Raw genomic sequence first — 21,190 nt, 5'->3', positions numbered from 1 at the left:
AATAATAATAATAATAATAATAATAATAATAGTTTTACATTCCACTAACTACTTTCAAATTTCACGGGTTTTCGAGGCGCCAAGGTGCCGAAATTTTGTCCCGTAGGTGTTCTTTTACGTACCAATGAATATGCAAACGCATTTGAGCACCTTAAATACCACTGGACTGAGCCAGGGTCGAACCTGCTAACTTGAGCTCAGAAGGCCAGCGCTTTACCGCCTGAGCTATTCAGCCCGGCAGAGTAAGGTGAGTTGGATTAGTAAACTGCATCAGATCAGTTCAAGTACTGATGACACCAAAAGAAAAATCTACAGTCCACGCTTTTTGGGACATGTTTTACAAAGCTAGTGGAGGGTGCAGTGAAACTGTGACGCAGATTATGAACATATAACGTAATTCAGCAAGCGTGTTTCGGGCAAGTAGGAGAAGATAGTAAAAAATTACAGATTATTGTTTCTATGTGAAGAAGCTGTGTGCGCAATGTACAGCAAATACCGCACTGTAGTTCTAAGTTTAACAGTAGTTCTACGAATTAAAACTCGAATTTAATACTGGAATTTAATACAGTATTTTTCGATTTTAGGTTCCTTGGATGAATGGTCAACGTCAAGGCCTGCATTTCAGAGAGTCCCGGGTTCGATTCACGGCCGAGTCGGGGATTTTATTTGCGTCTGGTTAATTCTTCTGATTCGGAGACTGGGTGTTCGTGTTCGTCCCAACTCTGCCCTCTTTAAATACACACGACACTTCATACTACCAATATCAACAGAAACACGCAATAATGAATACGTCCTTCTACATATGGTTGTCAGGAAGGGCATCCGGCCGTAAAACAGGTCCAAGCCCACATATGTGTGACACATTTCGTGCGCACGACCGCACTAGCTTATGGGAAAACCAGTGAACAACAACTGCAACAACAACTACTACTACTAACCAAACCAAACCCCATGGCACTACAGCCCTTGAAGGGCCTTGGCCTACCAAGCGACCGCTGCTCATCCCGAAGGCCTGCAGATTACGAGGTGTCGTGTGGTCAGCACGACGAATCCTCTCGGCCGTTATTCTTGGCTTTCTAGACCGGGCCCACTATCTCACCGTCAGATAGCTCCTCAATTCTAATCACGTAGGCTGAGTGGACCTCTAACCAGTCCTCAGGTCCAGGTAAAAATCTCTGACCTGGCCGGGAATCGAACCTGGGGCCTCCGGGTAAGAGGCAGGCACGTTGCTGCTACTACTACTACTACTACTACTACCGGTACTACTACTACTGAATATGTACAATCTAAAGTAGACGTAATTAAGTTATGTTGAGCAGTATACCGGGCGAGTTGGCCGGGCGCGTAGAGACGCGCGGCTGTGAGCTTGCATCCGGGAGATCGTGGGTTCGAGCCCCACTGTCGGCAGCCCTGAAGATGGTTTTCCGTGGTTTCCCATTTTCACACCAGGCAAATGCTGGGGCTGTACCTTAATTAAGGCCACGGCCGCTTCCTTCCAACTCCTAGGCCTTTCCTATCCCATCGTCGCCATAAGACCTATCTGTGTCGGTGCGACGTAAAGCAAATAGCAAAAAAGAAAAAAAAATTGTTGAGCAGTATATAAAATTCTATCTCACTTGACTGGTACCGTAAATCTCGGTTACAACGACGCTCGTTTATAGCGACACAATTTATTAGGTCCCTTGGACGCCATTATAACCAAGTTCCACTGATATTAACTTACTTGTGTTAGAGCATTCATTGATTGAACTAACTCAAGGACTCGCTAATTACGAAGGACCTCATTATCATAGAAAACACAACAGATCCGTTTAACAAGGTCATGCGCTGCCATTGTTAAACCGTGTTATCTGTTACCGAGCCTTCTTTAGCTGTAGAACTATTCGTTCTCTTAACTGTCACGAACGGCGCTCGATGTTTGTGTTCTTCTAGAGCGGTTGTCAGTCCGCTAGAATAGGGTGGAGAGCCTGCCTCTTACATGGAGGCCCCGAACTCGATTCACGGCCAGGTCATGGATTTTTATCTGGATCTGAGGGTTGTTTCGAGGCATACTCACCCTACGCTAAAAAAAATCAAAAAAATCCAGGTACTAAGTCACAGTGAGATATCAGCTCTAGTCTAGAAAGATAAGAATAACGGCCGAGAGGTTTCGTCGCGCTGTCCTCGCGTCACCTCGTGATGGACCGCGGGCTTCCGTTTGGTTTTGTTGTTGATTGTTTACACATACGGTCGATGTGAATGTTTTAACTCACCGAAGGGATGCAGTTTTTATGTAGATGAAGTCGGTGCAATGTCTCGTTCTTCATTCACTGGTCATGGCGCAACTTAAAAGTCTGCGTTGTTCATTCTGTGAACTCTGACGATGGTCGCTTTGTGAAATTTAAGTTCTTACTCTTATAGATCATCTTCCTATTTAGAATCAGATGCTCTTCGCCATCTTCCGAAGCTAAATTTTCTGTGGTCCTTCTGCAGACAGGTTTTACCGTTAGCTGCTAAAATTGCGCATGTGACCTTGACGTTATATGATGTTTCCAGTTATGTACTCAATATTGTGCTTTCCTGGCCTCGAAGAGCTGTGAGTCCATCGTTAGATTCATGTAATCAAAGTTTTATACATATCCTAAGTCCAACAACACCAGCGTAGTTGTTCATAAAATTCTTCCTTGGAAACTGATTGATCTGCAAATAATATGTATGGATCACTGATTGGAAGGAGAAATCAAAAAAGTAAAGGGGGGAAAGTGTGAGACAATAAATAAGACATAAGACGAGATGAAGGAAATGTAGGAGAGGAATTAAAGGACGAAACAAAGAAGGAAAACGAGGTAAGAATAGGGAGAAATTTTAAAGAGGAGAAGTTAGGGAGAAAATGAAGGAGGTAGACGATGAGAGAAAAATTATTAAGAGAGCAAACGAAGGAACAAAAAGAACAGATTTTAAGATAGAATTGAAGGAAGGACGGGAGGATGGAAGGACGACGGTAATCAGGGAAGAACCATAGAGAGTATGGGAAATATAAGAATGTTGGAATGAGGCAACAGCGAAGAAATAAATGAGGGATGGAAATGAAGGAAGTAAGAAAGAAGGAAATCACAGACGAACAGGAAAGAGCAATTTAAGGCAAGTGAAATGAGAGGAAAAAATAAACACAGGCTGATAAATATAGCGGGAGGCAAAGAAAGAAATAAAGAAAGAAAGAAAGAAAGAAAGAAAGAAAGAAAGAAAGAAAGAAGAAAAATAAAAGCTCCACTGTTTCCATTTTGACAAGATTTCCTGAAAACAACCAATATTGCGCATTCGAACTTTATGTTTTATGACGCGCCCAACCACATTTTTCTTTTGCTGTAGGTTTTACGCCGCTCTGACACAGAACAGGTCTTATGGTGACGATGGGATAGGACAATACTAGGACTGGGAAGAAAGCGACCGTGCCATAATTACGGTACAGCCCCAGTATTTGCCTAGCGCGATAATGGGAAACAACAGAAAACCATCTTCAAGCCTGCCGACAATTGTGTTCGAATCCACTATCTCCCGAATGCAAGCTTACAGGATTCGTGCTGACCACACGACACCTCATAATCTGCAGGTTTTCGGGCTGAGCAGCAGTCGCTTGGTAGGTTATGGCCCTTTGGAGCTGTTGCGCCATGGGGTTTGGTTTGGATAAACACCACGTATGTCACCAGAGATCTTTCTCATGCGGACAACGTACGGCATAGAGTGTCGAATGAACTTTTCTCCGCCCTTCAAACATCCGATTACCTCTGCCGGGCTTTAACCCGCTACCTTGAGATCCGGAGGCCGACACTCTACCACAGATCCACAGTGTGAAAGAGTCGTATTGTCATAAAGTGTGTAATACAATTTGTAACGAGTGGAAATTAATAAAATACAAAACAGGCCATTATAACTCTTTTTGACGCTTGCAGCGAAGGTGAATAAAGCAATATCTGTAGATATCTGAGAGCAAGTTTCCAGTCAACGAAATGGATGTATAGGTAAGACAATAGTCGGCAGAATGTTTTTACGTTAACACTTGTTGTAACTGATACATCCTGAAGCTGACATACATTTCAAATGAACATCCGACGTTCGTGTTACAGTTAAAAGTAAAAATATATCCCTGCGGTCTGGGAGAACGTCATATCTTATTAAATGTTACAACCTCTCCCTTGAATAACCAACCATGTAATTACTGGAGTCGTCAGGTAACAACTAAGGTTCTCAAATTCCTACTAAATTCCCAAGGGCCAAATTATTTCTCCTTTCCTCTCAGCTTGCCAGACACTTTTCTTAACTTTGTCTCGTAGGATCCAGTTGAAAGCCCTAAACAAACCTGTTTAAGGCCAGACTATACATGCCTCCTCACTTGTCGTTTATATAACCAACTGGTTTGCGTCCAGAGTGTTGAACAGGGAGGCTAAAACGTGCCCACGCTCCTGCAGGCCGGTTCTAGCAGGCTCCATCTGATCTTAGCTTTGAAAGGTCAGTGAAATGCTTGAAAATTTACGTGTAAATTATATAGTCTTTACTTACTTGTTTTTGATTTTCACAATGAAATTCTGTTTTAGGTTACCTCTCAGGGCAAACCATTAAAATTAGTACCGTAATAGTCTCTTCCTGAGAAGCTTGCCTGGCTTTCTGAACCAACATTTATTTGTCTAACGTGGTTCAGTATATTGGTATCTGAAATGGCTCAAGTATGACAGCCATAAGGAGTGGAAGTAGTTGCATTTATCACCCGATGAGAATGATATATTTGGAAGTTGCATCATTCGGAGTTCGAAACAGCACTGACAGTAAGAATATTGAGTGTGGTTATTTCAAATATTTCTTATTATAATTCTCATTGGGAAGAAAGGCATGGTAACAAAGCAGTATTGTCACTGGCTTCTGACCAAGGCGACCACTGTTCGTATCCCAGTCAATGCATGTAGGACTTTGAAATTAATAATCACGTCTCTGTGCTTCGGATTCCACGTAAATCTGATGATGATGATGTTTAAAGGGGCCTAACATCTACGTCATTGGCTCCTAATTGTACGAGGTGCAACGAAATGAAACTAGAATTAAAACTTCAAAATGTATCCCACTGTCTAAAGTATAAAACGAATGATGATGAAAAAACCATGAATCCAAAATAATCAGTGGATCCAATTCGCAATGCTTTCTTTTCTGAGATGATGTTTGTTATAAAAAGTGGTCCATAATCCAGGTCACCGGCCCCTCATAATAGTACTAACCACTGGTAAAGCAGAGCCATGGTGTTCCTCACATGGTGGTACTAATCAAAGGTATTGCAGGTCCATGATATGTCACACATAATGACACCACTCGCGGGCAACACACATCCATGGTGTTCACACATAATGCCACCACTCTCAAGCAACCAGACCCATGGTGTTCCTCACACATAAGTGCGGTCAGTATCCAGTAATCGGGAGATCGTGGGTTCGAGCCCCACTGTCGGCAGCCCTGAAGATGGTTTTCCGTGGTTTCCCATTTTCACACCAGGCAAATGCCGGGGCTGTACCTTAATTAAGGCCACGGCCGCTTCCTTCCACTTCCTAGGCCTTTCCCATCCCATCGTCGCCATAAGACATATCTGTGTCGGTGCGACGTAAAACAAATAGCAAAAAAAAAGTTCCTCACACAGTGCGACTAATCACGGGCGCCGGTATTCCCGTGATGTTCCTCACATAGTGGAACTAATCACAAGCCACGTATACCCTTGGTCCCGCTCACCTGGTGATATTAATAATAGGCAATGCAAACCACGGTGTGTAACACATTACGACACCACCCACAGGCAACACAGATCCATGGTGTTCCTCACATAATGGTATTACTCTCAGGCAACGCAGACCCATCCATGGTGTTCCCCACATTGTGGCACTAATCACGGGCAACAGCCAAACCCGCGGTGTTTCTCACATAGTAACCCATGGTGTTTCTCATAAAGTGGCACTACTCATAGGTAACGAAGACCCATTCCGAACATAGTGGAACCGACCGGTAGAATGCACACGATAACATCACAAGCAACACCCAGACCCACAGTACTTCTCACACAATGGTACTGCTCCTATATAACGTAGACCCATGGTTTTCCTCGCTACGATGTCCTAGGCGCAAGTAACGTTGACCCATGGTGTTCCGCGCGTAATGGTACTATTCACAAGTAGCTTCATGGTTTTTATGTCATCATCCCTTGGTCGTCCCTTTTAGTCGTCTCTTACGACGGGCAGGGGACCGTAGGTGTATTCTTCGTCTGCATCCACCACCCACAGGGGATCAACATAAAATGTAGTGGTCCTGTAACCATGATCACGTTACCATCAGTCATGTAATGTTAAAAACATTCTTATTATTCTTATTATATTCTTATCCTTAAGTTGTAAGTCTTTAGATAAGTTTGCAGCAGCGTTTCAGTCTGATTCTTCTTGAGACTTCCTCTTCATTTTCTCCTGCCTTATGCAGTGAACATCACCCACGATTTGCCTAATGTACTGTAATTTTGGATTTCCTCGATATCCTTCATGGATTTTTTCGTTTATCAGAAAATTATTCATGTTCATCTCATTGTTTTGTTTTACTAATTCGTTTCCTAAGTGTAACTTTCTTCATTTCATTTTGTGGTCATTGGTGGCACTTTTGCTCAGATTGTTTTGGCGAAAAGTTTAAGAACGCATGCCCGTCCTGACACCACGTGATTTTCCAGGTAAAAGTTCTAACCTAGGGTCGAACGGAAATCGAATCTGACCTTCCGATAGGAAAGCCATCGGCTAAGACCCTGTGAGAATCAGAGAAACACGCAACATCATCTCATAATAATTATGATTATTAATTGATTAAGTAATTAACTGTTTCACGAGACATCCAATTTTATCTTGCATGGGAGATAATCTAATGTGCCGATATGAATAATGAAACTGCTTTCTTACCTTTATCAAAGAATTCATCGAATTCCAATACCCTGTAATGAACTTCCAAGTCTCTCGCCCTCATGAGTGAGGAAACTTGCCTTTGGTTGTGAAATTAAAATGTACAGTATTACTTGTGCATGTACGCATATAAGCAAAATTGCTACGTTTTACATATTTTAACTTCACATTAAGTGTGTTGCTTATCTGATTTAGCTTCCGCTTCAGTGATTAATCCTGCTGTGTATGAGAATAAATTCAGTAGGCAGGCCTGCACCGTGCCTGACTGCGGATTTCTTACAAACGCCTGTCTCAACATAATATCGCAAACCTCAAACCACTTATGTCTCGCACGGATGCATACCTTCCACCTGCAACAACAAGATTTCTAAATAGATATCGGAATGGACTGAGCGAACTGGACGCATTGATATTCTCGTTTTCTCTCCCTGTTTAGAAACAACCCATAAGAGGGCAACTCTGCTGGCTCTTTTAAAAATAATTTTACTTAAATCCTACGGACATTGTTCGAAAATGATAATGTCAGGCTCATAATTTCTGAGGACATTTTAATGAGGAATCGTAAAATCTCTGTTAAGTCGCATATTCCAGTCAACTGAATGCCACACACAGTTGTCGTTAAGTATAATGACACGTTGTAGAACCATTTTCAGAGCAGAATTCACGAAACCCAGCATTTTAAGGCACGTATGTATTATCAAAAACAAAGCAAAAAATAAACCGATGGAGCTACAACTCTGATGGGCCTTGACCTACCAACCGACCACTGCTCATCTCGAGGGTATGCCGATTACGAGATGACGTGTGGTCACCGCGTCGAATCCTCTAGTTCTTTATTATAGGCTGAATGATTCTCGCGTAGGATGAATGGACCTTCAACCAGGCCTCAGATCCAGGTAAAATTTCCTGGTCTAGCCGAAAGTGGAACCTGGGGTCTCCAATTGTCTCAGTACTCTTCTAGACCTCGGGGAAGGCAAGTATCAGTTCAGAGGATGTTAAATTATTATTATTAATAATAATAATAATATTCATAATAATAATCATATCTAGGGAAGAAGCCATCTCATACAAATTATATCAAGCTTTGAATGGTTTCCTAGAGGAAATGGGAAGGGACTTTAGGTGGTCTTTTCGAAAAAAGCCGAGCAATATAACATGTTCTGTATTCGGCGCGCTCTGTTATGAGATATGGACGCGTGAAGCCAGATGCCACAGATAGGCCTATTAGCACGAAATGAGTGAGTGGAATGAAGATAACTGTAAGAGAGAAACAGAAGATGGCAGGACTAGAGCAAGTGCCACGTGATAGCATCGTGAGGATGAAAGACGCAGAGAGCCCTCCGCACAAAAATTTTCAAAGGCTAGCCAACCCAGCGCGACGAAAAATTAAATTAAATATTAAATATATATGCCTGGGTCATTAATTCCTGGCTCTGACACAGCACAAAACAATATATTTAAGTTGTAATAATAATAATAATAATAATAATAATAATAATAATAATAATAATAATAACTCTCAGGAACTATTAGAGGCCTTTTAAAAGTTATTCCCGTCGCCATAAAACCTATCTGTGTCGGTGCGACGTAAGGCAACTAGCCAAAAAGTGTTATTAAAATATGTTGACGATTTAGAAATTGATTTATCCTTTTGTTTTCACTCTGAATATCTTAAATGTTTCACTTTTAATATGTTATAATCCCTAAACCAAACAAACCTCGTGGCATATATAGCTCATTAAAATGCAAAGATAGTTGATGCACAGTCAGACAGTGTGCAGCACTTTGAGTGATATGTGGTCCCTGTGACAACATCTTCAGCTATATTTTGTTAGAACTTCTTCACGGGATCTACTGACTCTCACATCACACTGCTCACTACGAGTGTGAGTGGACCCAACTCCAGCCATCACTCTAGAATTAAAATCTTTCGATGCACATGGTATCGAACCCGGTGCCACCAGGTCAGACGCAAACGTCACAGGGATGACCATAATTTGTAATTAGTTTTTCCTGTCCGACTCGTTGGCTGAATGGTCAGCGTACTGGCCTTCGGTTCAGAGGGTCCCGGGTTCGATTCCCGGTCGGGTCGCGGATTTTAACCTTCATTGGTTAACTCCAATGGCTCGGGGGCTGGGTTTTTGTGCTGTCCCCAACATCCCTGCAACTCACATACCACACACAACACTATCCTCCACCACAATAACACGCAGTTACCTACACATGGCAGATGCCGCCCGCCCTCATCGGAGGGTCTGCCTTACAAGAGCTGCACTCGGCTAGAAATAGCCATACGAAATTATTATTATTAGTTTATCCTTAATAACTCTTGTTTCCAATAGATTAATAGAACTGAAATACTGGTTCTTACAGGATCTTCGAGGTGATGTCTCTAATGCCCAGTCTAATATTGAACTGTGTTATAAAACGTAGATTTTCATTAAAACTAATTCCATGACTCCAGAGTATTCTTCTTCCACCGCTTTTCGTACACCTTTGTGAAGCTGCGGGTGCAAACTATGTGGCATATGCGGATTTGGCCCTAATTTACAGCCGGATATCCTTCTTGGCGCCAACCTTTTGAGAAGAGAGTATCATTATTGCATATTTCTGTGGTGGTTGATAGAGTGTTGTGTTGTACGTATATGAAGAGGATCGAGGAAGTTCACCGTGCAGTTAGGGTCGCGCAGCTGTGAGCTTGCATTCGGGAGATAGTGGGCTCGAACCCCACTGTCAAAAGCCCTGAAGATGGTTTTCCAATTTCACACCAGGAAAATGCTGGGGCTGTACCTTAATTAAAGCCACGACCGATTCCTTCCCTCTTCTAGCCCTTTCCTATACCATTGTCGCAATAAGACCTATCTGTGTCGGCGTCACGTGCAACAAATTGCAAACAAAAAAATCTATATGAATAGGTGTGAATTAGAGAGCACAAACACACTTTCGCCAAAGCAGAGGAATTAACCATAAGTGACTAAAAGCCTCGGTCCGGCCGCAAATCGAACCCGGGCCCCTATGTGCCGAAGGCATATTCCCTTATGTTCAATTACACATTCCCAATACCATTGAAGTCATGTCATTTATATGTGACCTTTTTTATAACGTGTAGGGTGTAGGGGGCAACGCGTCCGCCTGTCACCCGGCGGCCCCGGGTTCGATTCCTGGGCGGCTGGGTCAGGAGTTTTTGATTGTAAATTATTAATATCCCTGCCCTGGAGACTGGGTGTTTGTGTCGTCCTTAACATTCCTTTCCTCACATTCAACACTTCACGCTTCCCCCATTTACAAAATACATGCAGGTTCCTCACATATGGTGCAAGCAGGGGCAAAAGATCTTTCTATGTCGACGCCCCGAACAAATAGCATTTAAAAATATTTACTTTCTTTTACAATTGCCGACACAGAGAAGTCATGGCGACGAAGGGATAGCAAATGGCTAGGAGTGGGAAGGAAGCGGTCGTAACCTTAATTTATTAAGGCACAGTCCAGTATTCCCATGGTGTGAAAATGGAAAACCATATTCAGGGCTGCCGACAGTGGGGTTCGAAACCACAATTTCTTTAATGCAAGCTCACAGCTGCGTGACCCTAACCGCATGGTCAACTCGCTCGGTGACTTATTTGCAATGAAAGTAACATTTTTTCATTATTATCTTATCACATATGTTGTTGAAAAATTCACCTATTTATTGTACATTTACACAAAAATCATTGTAATAAAAAGTCCACACATTTTCAAAATTATGGAAGACCATGAATATTAGGAATACAGACTTACATTTCAATCGTCTGTGTGTAGATTTCCTCAGTTATATCTTCGATGTGGGTCTTTTTTATGGAACGTTCTGAAATAACTTCAGATTTTATTCCAATACTGAAATACCTCAGAAAAGTCGATTGACAACAAGAATTTCGTGAGAATCACTTAAGAGTGGACTTAAAAGTTCTCCACCAGAGTCTACTTGCAATTCTGTGTTAAATGTGTCTGAGTTACTCGCAACAGAAAAAGTCATAATTTAAAATTCTACTATTTTGCGTAAAAAAATATGTTATACAGAACTAAACAAACTCTCTTATTAATTTCCAGACTCTTATCCCGAGGAGCAGAGAACATAGCTTATATCTACATCTACGACCACTTCCGGATAGCTGATCTTCCGTGGGATTCAGCATGGACTTGGTATGCAGCTGTAATCGGTGTGGATTTCTGCTATTACTGGGTACACCGAGCCTGTCATGGTGAGTCTAACACTTTATTACAAGTTCTTAGTTCAAGTTCCATTAGCAAGGTATTCTATTCTGATCGTAAGATAAAACACATCCACAATCTATAGCACTTCCACATCACCGTCGTAAATTAGGAGAACCTCAGCTGAAGTAGGGGAAAGATCTTTATTATTATAAACAGCCGAGAATTAATCTTCCAACTGCAAAGACAGAGATTCATTTCTAGACAAGAAAATTTTCAGGTAGCACCTGGTCGCACAGCCTGCAGCTCGACTGAATGCTATATGGATTCCTTTCGTTGACTGATTTCTTCTTTGGGTTAATACTGATAGGGACTAATTGACCATGATATTACTTTACAAATACACCATTGGGCACTAGGCCAGAAGGTCCACTTCACTGTTTCATAGCTTGTTTTACAAAAAAATTATAATTTATTTATTCGTTTATTTATTTGATCTGAATTTTATAGTTGATCGTGTTACTTTGCATGTTTTACCAAATTCAAATGTTGTTATTAACTAACATAAAACAAATGCGAAACTCTGATACAAATTGTTTTCACAGTGTTCGCGCCCCACACTCCCACCACTCGATGATAACGCTTATTGTAAGGTGGGCTCAGAATTCGAATCACGGTGCATCCCCATCTTAGAGCCATTGCCATTGCCATTGCCATTGCAAATATGCATACTACTACGGGTTGCACAATAAATAAAACTGCTTCTTAGGAGGCAGATCACAAAAGTAATCTCAAACCCCTCGAGTTGTTGTTGTTGTTGTTGTTGTTGTTGTTGAAGATGATGTTTTAGATACAATTAGGCACTCAAATAAATTTTCTGCCTGCTACGATGATGTCCTCTAAGTGGTCTTGTGGATTCATTTTATTATATAGAAGCAATTAACATCATCAGTCTTACGAACATATGTCCCTTTAGTGTTTGTGTGGCACCGTCACTACTTTAATGCTGGTATTGGAAAAGCAGACCCAAGATCCTATACTTACATTTTCTATGGTTTAACTTCAAACAATTTAAAATTATCCCTAGTACATGAATGGAACAGATATGTTTAAGCAATTATTTCTTATTCCCACTTGAACTTATGGCAAGCAGTTACACAGCAGGTCCTCCTAAGGCGCACAAGAATCGCACAGGAATATGGATGTTTTCTACTTGTCTTACGTCGCACCGACACAGATAGATACTAGGTAGGCAGATAGATAATGTATTTTACATTGGAAACTTAGGGACATTTGTTGCACACTTGTTCCTGTCTTACACTTAACCAGTACTGTAAATTCATAAGTAATATGAAATCTTAACTTAATTCCTGCCCTACAATACTAAACTTAGGCCTATACAGTACATAAAATACTAACATTACATATAATATGGAAAATAAAAGAACATATTGCTTCCTAAATACAACAATGAAATAAATATGTATAAATTAACGGAAATAATTATAATTATAATCAAATGAACGAAATTTGATCATTTAATGTTATAAACTTGGGATAAGGGTTATTTCACTCGGGAATCTGAGCTGAGTACTACTGCTATAAATAAATACGTACGTAGTAGAGTCATTAAGTTCGTGGAATGGCCATCTAGTGTTACTGTGGTGTTCTACAGCCGAGAGTTTATACGACACGATGGTGTCGAGACAGTCCTTCGCTAGTCCCAGCAAAAGGCAGTTGCGTGCTTATAGTGTAAGCAGAACCATGGTCTCTGTTGTGAAGGGTATTGAATGTGAGTGGCGGAACTTTAGAATGTCGTAGTTTGAACAACAGGAAAATTTCAAGTTCTGCCAAAAATTAGGCAAAATCTGCTAGAAAACGTTTGAGATTATGAAGTCGAAATCGTTCATATCACCATGACGGGAAACGTAGCGATAAGGTAAATCAAAAGACTGTGACCCTTGAACTGTTAGCGCCAGTCCACAAACATACTGACTGAAGTAATGTATTCATGAATGCATACACACATACATACATACATACATACATACTTACATACATACTTCTTTTTTTCTACCACTTTTCACACACCTGTGAGGTCGCGGGTGCGAACTCTGTCACACACACACATATATATATGTGTGTGTGTGTGGGGGGGGGATTTGGCCCTGTTTTACGGCCGGATGCCCTTCCTGACGCCCACTCTATATGGAGGGATGTAATCACTATTGCGTGTTTCTATGGTGGTTGGTAGTGTAGTGTGTTTTCTGAATATGAAGAGGAGAGTGTTGGGACAAACACAAATATCCAGGGCCCAGGCCAGAAAAATTAATCAGAGGCGATTAAAATCCTCGATCCGGCCGGGAATCGAACCCGGGACCCTCTGAACCACAGGCCTCAACGCTGACCATTCAGACAATGGGTCGGACACGTACATATGTACACACATACATACATATATAGGCCTACATACATCTTCATTATAGACTGTTGTGTCTTTCAGCGTTCAGTCTGCAAGCATCTGCACTTTTACTAAACGCCACCACAATCCTCTGTCTATTACTAGAACTGTGGCCTCTTTTAGTCCTATAATTCTTTAAATCATTAGAAACTATCATGGTCTTGTCCGCCTCTGCTTCTCTTCCCTCTAATGACCGAATCCAGTATTCTGCTAGGATATCTATCCTCGCAATTCGCCTCACATGACCCAGCCACTGAAACCGATGTATGCGTACAGCTCCATCAATCGAGTTCATTCCTAACTTAGCCTTTATCTCCTCATTCCGAGTGCCCTCTTGCCAGTCTTCCCACCTGCTTGTGCTAGCGATCATTCTCACTACTGCCATGTCTGTTACTTCTAACTTACGAATAAACTATCCTGAGTCCGCCCAGTTTTCACTCCCGTAAAGCAAAGTTGGTCAAAAAACAGAACGATGTAACGGGAGTTTCGTCCGGTAGCTGACTTCTTTCTTAAAGAATACTGTTGATCGCAACTGCGAGCTCACTGCATCAGCTTTGCTGCACCTTGATCCAATCTCACTTACTATACTTCCATCATGGGAGAACACACATCCTAAATACTTAAAATTATCTACTAATTCCAGCCGTGTATTCCCAACCTGACATTCATTTCTCATACGTTCCTTCCCTACTGATATCGCTTAAATCTTGGAAAGGGTAATTTTAATATCAAACTCAGTGAAACTGTTTTCAAGTTCCAAAATATTAGATTACAGGTCTTCAGCACAGTCTGCCGTAAAGACCAAGTCGTCGATATAGGCCAAACTGCTTATTACATTTCCACCTAACTGATTCCCTCCCTGACATGGTATATATTTCAGTAGTAGATCCACGTAAACTATGAACACCAGAGGTGAAAGATTACACCCTTGCCTAGCTCTGTAAGTAACTAGAACCGAGAAGTCTTTCTACCATCAATTTTCACTGAAGTCCAATTGTCAACATAAATGCCTCTGATTAATTTTAATGATCTACACTTAATTCCATAATCCCCCAGTACCTCCAATGCCTTTTCCTTCGGTATTCTACAATATGTATTTTCTAGATCTTCGTATCCTAACCGACATTGCAGACATTCATGTCAGAGATTTCCTCCTGTGGTATTCATTAAGCACTAAAGAAAAACTTTTGCACCATCTGTAATAAATTATCTTAATTTACTCAGCGCCTTCGCAATCGAAACGTTTTTAGGAAGTTATTATTTATCACTAAAAATAAGGTCTTACATGTTACATTAATTCATTTCTTTACGTTATTTAATCAACATCATTAACATGCATTTACCCCCTAATACACAAAATACATTTCAAGATGAAAAAGCAATACCCCCTCTCAATCAAAAACATACAGAAAACCAATGTGCACATTTTCCCATCGCCACACCTTTTTCCCTCCCCTCTCCATTAAATAGGGTTATTACCTTCAAATTTCTCCTCACTCTTCCCCCTCCACATATAACCAGCTACAAAAACCATGACCGTAAATAAACAACGGGTGACAATCCAGACGTAGTTACGGAAGATAACGGACGACAGCAGCTATGAAAAGTACCTGCTGGAAAATGTATGTACGTAATTTACCACAGTAGAGGACTAACACATTCATTATTTGTAAAATAATAATAATAATAATAACATCACCAATTCATAATCATTGACCAGTTTACGCAAAGTAAACAATATTTTACATATACTGTATGTGCATGGTTTAAAGAGATTTTATAGAATCTGAGGACGTTCTTTTAGAACGAAACATGTCATTCGTCTTTTAATAGAGTGTATTTTTACAGGTATGTTATAGTGTTATATAATAAGTTCACCTGACAAAAATTAGTCACTCTGGTGCGCACGCACAGATGGATCGTTAAGCCTGTATAGATGACTAAGCGAACGAGTTCTGTGCTCAAACGCACGCGCACTGCCTGGATGTGACAGAGTGGCATAAAGAGGCAATCGTGTTTGGCCGTGCCCATGACCATACGGTGCGGAAGTTGCTGGATTTGTTGGTATTTCGCAGCGGACTGTTCAACGTGTATACAAGCAGTGGTGTACTACACGTGGAAACGAAACACGACGTCAGAATTTCGGTAGGAAAATTTCCTGACTGAGAGTGACTGGAGACGCGTTTCACGATTTGTGAATCAAAATCGCTTCCAAGCCCGACAGGGATTGCTGCAGCCAGTGAATGAAGATCCTTCCCAATCTGTTAGCGAGAGAAGATTGCGACGGGAACTTTTGGAACATTTGGAGTAGGTCACCTCGCAAGATACCATTGCTCACACAGGCACATAAAGCTGAGAATCTTCAATGGGCTACAAATCATCAAACGTGGACAGTAGCTGACTGGCGGAACGTAATGTGGTTGTACGAATCACTTTCTTGCCTGTATTCCAATGACGCACGTCGTCAAATGCACCGAAGGCCAAATGAAGCATTTCATCCTGGATGTGTGCAAGGTCAGGTTAAAACCGGAGGTGTGTCAGTGATGATTTGGGGGTATTTTTCGTATTATGGATTGGGCCCGCTCGCTGAGGTGACCACTAACATGAACAAGCATGTTTATTTAAAACATTCTGAATGATCTGGATGATATATAATTATATCATTTCGTGTGGCTATTTGTAGCCGGGTGCAGCCCTTGTAAGGCAGACCCTCTGACGAGGGTGGGCGGCATCTGCCATGTGTAGGTAACTGCGTGTTATTGTGGTGGAGAATAGTGTTATGTGTGGTGTGTGAGTTGCAGGAATGTTGGGGACAGCACTAACACCCAGCCCCGAGCCATTGGAATTAACCAATGAAGGTTAAAATCCCCGACCCGGCCGGCAATCGAACCCGGGACCCTCTGAACCGAAGGCCAGTACGCTGACCATTCAGCCAACGAGTCGGACATGTGGATGATGAGTATGCTATTGATACCCCGAATTTTCAAGATGGCAACAGCAAAGTTCATCGGGCTGGACGCATACGTGATTGGTTTTATGAACACTCCCCTACCCTGTTACATCTCGATTGCCCTGCGAAAACACCTGTATTGAGTCCCATTGAAGATCTGTGGGACATGTTGAAACAGAGGGCAAAACTCAAACATCAGCATCCCCGCAATTTGGTTTAACTGCCTGATCAAATCCTCAGTGAGTGTCTTAGCCTGGATGCGACGTACCTACACAATCTTGTGGACTCACATCCTGACCGAATCCAGGCGTTTATCAATTCCAGAGGCGGAGTTACACGGTACTAACGGTATTGTAACGATTTCTCCAGGGGGGACTCGTTTTTTGTCCGGTGAGCTTATGTTTGAACTTATGTGTTTGACAGACTGAAAGGCTTTTAAGTAACTTTAAATATGAAGAAGTGAAGAGCGAAGAACAGGCCCTTTTGTGACTATTGGATAGGGAAAAGCTCGTACTAGGAAGGAAGTGACCGTGGCCTTAATTAAAGATAGAGCCCCAGCATTTTCCAGGTGTTAAAATGGGGAAACCATAGGAAATTATCTTCAGAGCTGCCGTCATTGGGGCTCGAACTCACAAACTCCTGAAATCAAGCTCTCAGCTACATGATCTAAACCGCGTAGCCCAATCACTCGGTACGTGTATAACAGCATGTTTACTGTTCTATCGAATGTCTTGGGAAGTTTAAAATAAAATCACGTTACAATCTTAGATTTAACGAGCTGAAAGAATAACTGAGCAAAATATTTAAATATAAAGAAAAACGAATGAATTAATTGATTGCAAAAAATGTATAGAAAAATGATCATTAATTCACTATTTCATTCATTATATTTTATTTATATTGCTAGATATTTTAATTAATTAATGGCGTCATCCTATAACTTTAATAGACTCTCAACTACGGAAAAATACACTCTTTATTGAATAGCAAATTTTCTTAAACTTTAGGTAGAAACAATAGCAAAACTACCTCTTTATAGGCCGTGAATTATTTATTTAGCGTATGATGAATACAATATTATATACAATGTGTACAACTGCCATCTCATGTTCCTAACTAAAGTTCCCTGTCAAAAGTTGAGAGCCAGAAAAGAGCTTCGCTTGAGACACAGTGTAAGTCTTCTATAGAGTCTCTATAAGCACGCAAAGGACACTCAAATGCAATGTGATCCACTGTCTGCTCCTCTTCTTCGCAGTCACATTGCGCTGATGTCTTCCATCCGCATTTGAAGAGAGTTGCTCCTCATCTACCTTGGCCGGTCCTAATTCGGTTTAGCGTGCTCATGTCCGTAGGTTTAACCTTAAATTACCCTACACGTGTCCCCTGGGGGTGCTAAGTGAGCAACACCAGAATAAGATGAGACCGAAGTGTCGTATACGACCTCTCGGTCAAGGAAAACGGAGTAGAAACACACCTAGAGGTCCTTCTCAGGGCCGTCCCTTCAGTGAAAATATGCCAGCTTAACATCGAGGGCATAAGCAGAGCAAAGTGTGAACATCTAGCAAAGGCCTTGAATTACCCTGGAGGAGTGGAAGGTAAGACTTTCCACTATTCGTAATCTCGGCACTAAATGCGACAGACTAGTTCTTATTTTTTGTATTGGTTGACTGACCCCGACGGCCAGTTGCCTCTCCAGAAGTGCAAGTCGATATTCTAATTCTTCTCAGCTTCCTGGTTCACGATTAAAATAATGCACATCCTTAAATATATGAGAAGGAAATATATTTCACTCGTTCTATGATTTCTCCTCCTCTTTATACAGATTTAAGATCCTTCTGCAATCATTAAGAGTGTTCTGTACGCTCATGTATCACATTATTGCACTCTTGCCTTCCTATGTCTTCAATAATTGTTATCCTAAGTTTCCCACTCCACATGCATGTATTACCAGAATGAATGATATCATTTTCGAGCTTTTCCTTTTACCTAACATCGGACATCTAAAACAGTAACAATTTAGGCTAGTGTGAGTCCGCAATCGGATATATGTTAAGAAAAAGTGCATTACGCTATATTTCAAAGAAAAAGGTAAACCATCTTCAAGGGTTCGAACCCACTATCTTCCAAATGCAAGCTCACAGCTGAGCGACCCCAACTGCACGCCCAACTTGCTCGGTAGCTTTGTTTTTCTTTGCTTTCTTTGAAAGCAGGACTGAAATATGGAAAAGTTTTATTTCCTTGTTCTATATATAAAAATGGTTCCCCCTTTACCTGTATCAGTGCATTTAGAAATAGACTTCTATAGCAGTAGTGGGATGAATCGTTGGAGGAAAAGGAAAATTAACTGCAAGATGTATCTACTTCTGCTGATTGTTCAGATGTGACAATAAATGTGTGAATTTCGTGGATGTAATGGGTTCTATTACTACTGTAAAGAACCGCATATATACAGTATAATAATAATAATAATAATAATAATAATAATAATAATAATAATAATGTTATTTGTTTTACATTCCGCCTTCCACTTTTACAGTTTTCAGAGATGTGGATGCAGTTTTCTTATCATAGGAATGGAAAACAATCCAAATCGCGTCAGATCTCCGAAAGTAAGCAACATTGGGTGTGGTACACAATTGCTGTTGGCTAGGAGGAGCATGAGAATGGAGCTGGTCATCTATTGCAACTGATCTCTGTCTAAGGATGTCTGGTCTGAGATCCTTGGACCGACTGGGTACATTTTCTTGGACAGCAACGTCTAATTTCGAAATACGCACTTTTTTAGGTTCTTGTTTTTTATTTATTACAATTATCTTTAACTTGTACCGATATAAAATGGCTAGGAATGGCAGGGAAGTGACCGTGTCAAAATGTGAAACCATGAAAAACTATCTTCAAAGGTTCGAACCCACTATATCCCAAATGCAAAGTGCTCGGTAGCTTTGTTTTCCTTCGCATTATGTATAAGCAGGACTGACACACAGAACAGTTTATTTCCTTGTTCTATTTAAAAAGAGGTTCCCCTCTACCTATCTCAATGAATCCATATTCTCATTAAATATATATATGTTTGGAACACCTTGTCCACTGGACAACTACTCACTGGAGAAAACTAAATAGTATTTTATGTTGTGAATAAAAATAGTTATGTAGTTAATAACATTATTATTATTATTATTATTATTATTATTATTATTATTATTATTATTATTATTATTATTATTATTATTATTATATCACAGTGAAGAATTAAGCTAAAACTATTTTTTCAGAGATCCATATCCTGTGGGCTCAGCATCAAGTCCATCATAGCTCAGAAGAGTACAATTTGACTGTTGGTCTGCGACAGTCTGTTCTACAAGTCTGGTGCGGCTTTGTAAGTATCCTGGATCTTAGATTTCAGAATCACATCTCGCTTGTTATAACAATCTCTTCACAATTTATTAGCGGAATTACCCGTTGTTTGCACGGGGACACAATAGAGAGAAAGCCACGGCAAGAGACATCAACACTACCAAGAGGCATAAGAAATTACCTAGCGGTCCGCCGTCTATCGACGCTACTAAGCGTCATAAAAATTAACTTCCATAGCAATCTGCGAACAATTGCTCCGAACCATTGTGCACATTTAAAGTGACGTCTCACTCCATAGCATGCACAGAAATTCGGCGTTACAAAAATCATCTTGTCTGTTAAAGGCTATTTATGGCAAACTATAAGTGATGCATGGAACATTCTGATATCGCTAGGTAACGCAAGGCTATAGTTAGATGGTACAATAATAAATTTAGCGCGATGACGTAACCTCTCCGTGTTGGGGCTTCGTGCATTAAGTGCTCCATTTCGCGCCCTCAGGACACTAAGCAGTGTAGTTGTGAGTGAATGCATCAAGCGATATAAAAGATTCTGGTTTCACTTTGTTCATAGGTACACATATTAACAAATATATGTGGCGTTATATAGATAATACAAGTACAGTTTGTGAATAAGTGACGTCCTCTTATTGCTCCCATAAGCAAATATTTCTTAACCAGTCACAAGATTTTCCCTCGTACTTTATACAGACTTGGGACAATCAAGAGTATAAAGCATTAACCTTGGTGTATTTAAACATTATATACTTACCTGCTAGACTTAGTCCTCCCTGCCAATCATACGTATTAATTTAAAATTAAACCACTTCTATATTTGCTATTAATACTGTAACTGTTTGATAATACTGTTAAATAATAATAAAATATCATAAATAACAATATATATAAATAAAATTACTCAAAACTTAATAAAAATAATTAATCGAAATATCCGTATTATGGGCGCCAGAGTTCACCAGAATGGATCCCTCGAATTTAGATAGAGCATGATAATTCTTTATATCCCAGGGCGTGTAGATCATGCTGCGTACTGGTACATCTGCTTCAGGCCTTACCTAATCTTCTGAAAACGACTAAATAGGTAGGAACTGCACCTAGGTTCATCAATAACCCCACTGATTCAAAATATCTAACTATATTCTCAATAAAATCCGTGCATGAGCACCTCATCAACACACCAAAATACACTTATAATACACAAACAAAAGATTGCTGGAAGACTCCATATTTACAACAACAACAACAATGAAAACAGTGGGAAAACGAAAGCGAG

General features: G+C 40.7%; 1 protein-coding gene across 1 annotated transcript in view; it reads left to right on the top strand.

Annotated features, from left to right (window-relative positions):
- LOC136867261 (alkylglycerol monooxygenase) overlaps positions 1 to 21,190 on the top strand; it is a 171,015-nt gene that overhangs the window by 121,015 nt on the left and 28,810 nt on the right. Inside the window, exons 3-4 of the mRNA XM_067144404.2 lie at positions 11,031 to 11,182; positions 19,816 to 19,919. Of these exons, the coding sequence (XP_067000505.2) occupies positions 11,031 to 11,182; positions 19,816 to 19,919 (256 nt within the window). The remainder of the gene's footprint in view (positions 1 to 11,030; positions 11,183 to 19,815; positions 19,920 to 21,190) is intronic.

This window comes from Anabrus simplex, chromosome 3, assembly GCF_040414725.1.
Source record: "Anabrus simplex isolate iqAnaSimp1 chromosome 3, ASM4041472v1, whole genome shotgun sequence".
Classification (NCBI taxonomy): domain Eukaryota; kingdom Metazoa; phylum Arthropoda; class Insecta; order Orthoptera; family Tettigoniidae; genus Anabrus; species Anabrus simplex.
This window is presented reverse-complemented; position numbering and strand designations above follow the sequence as displayed.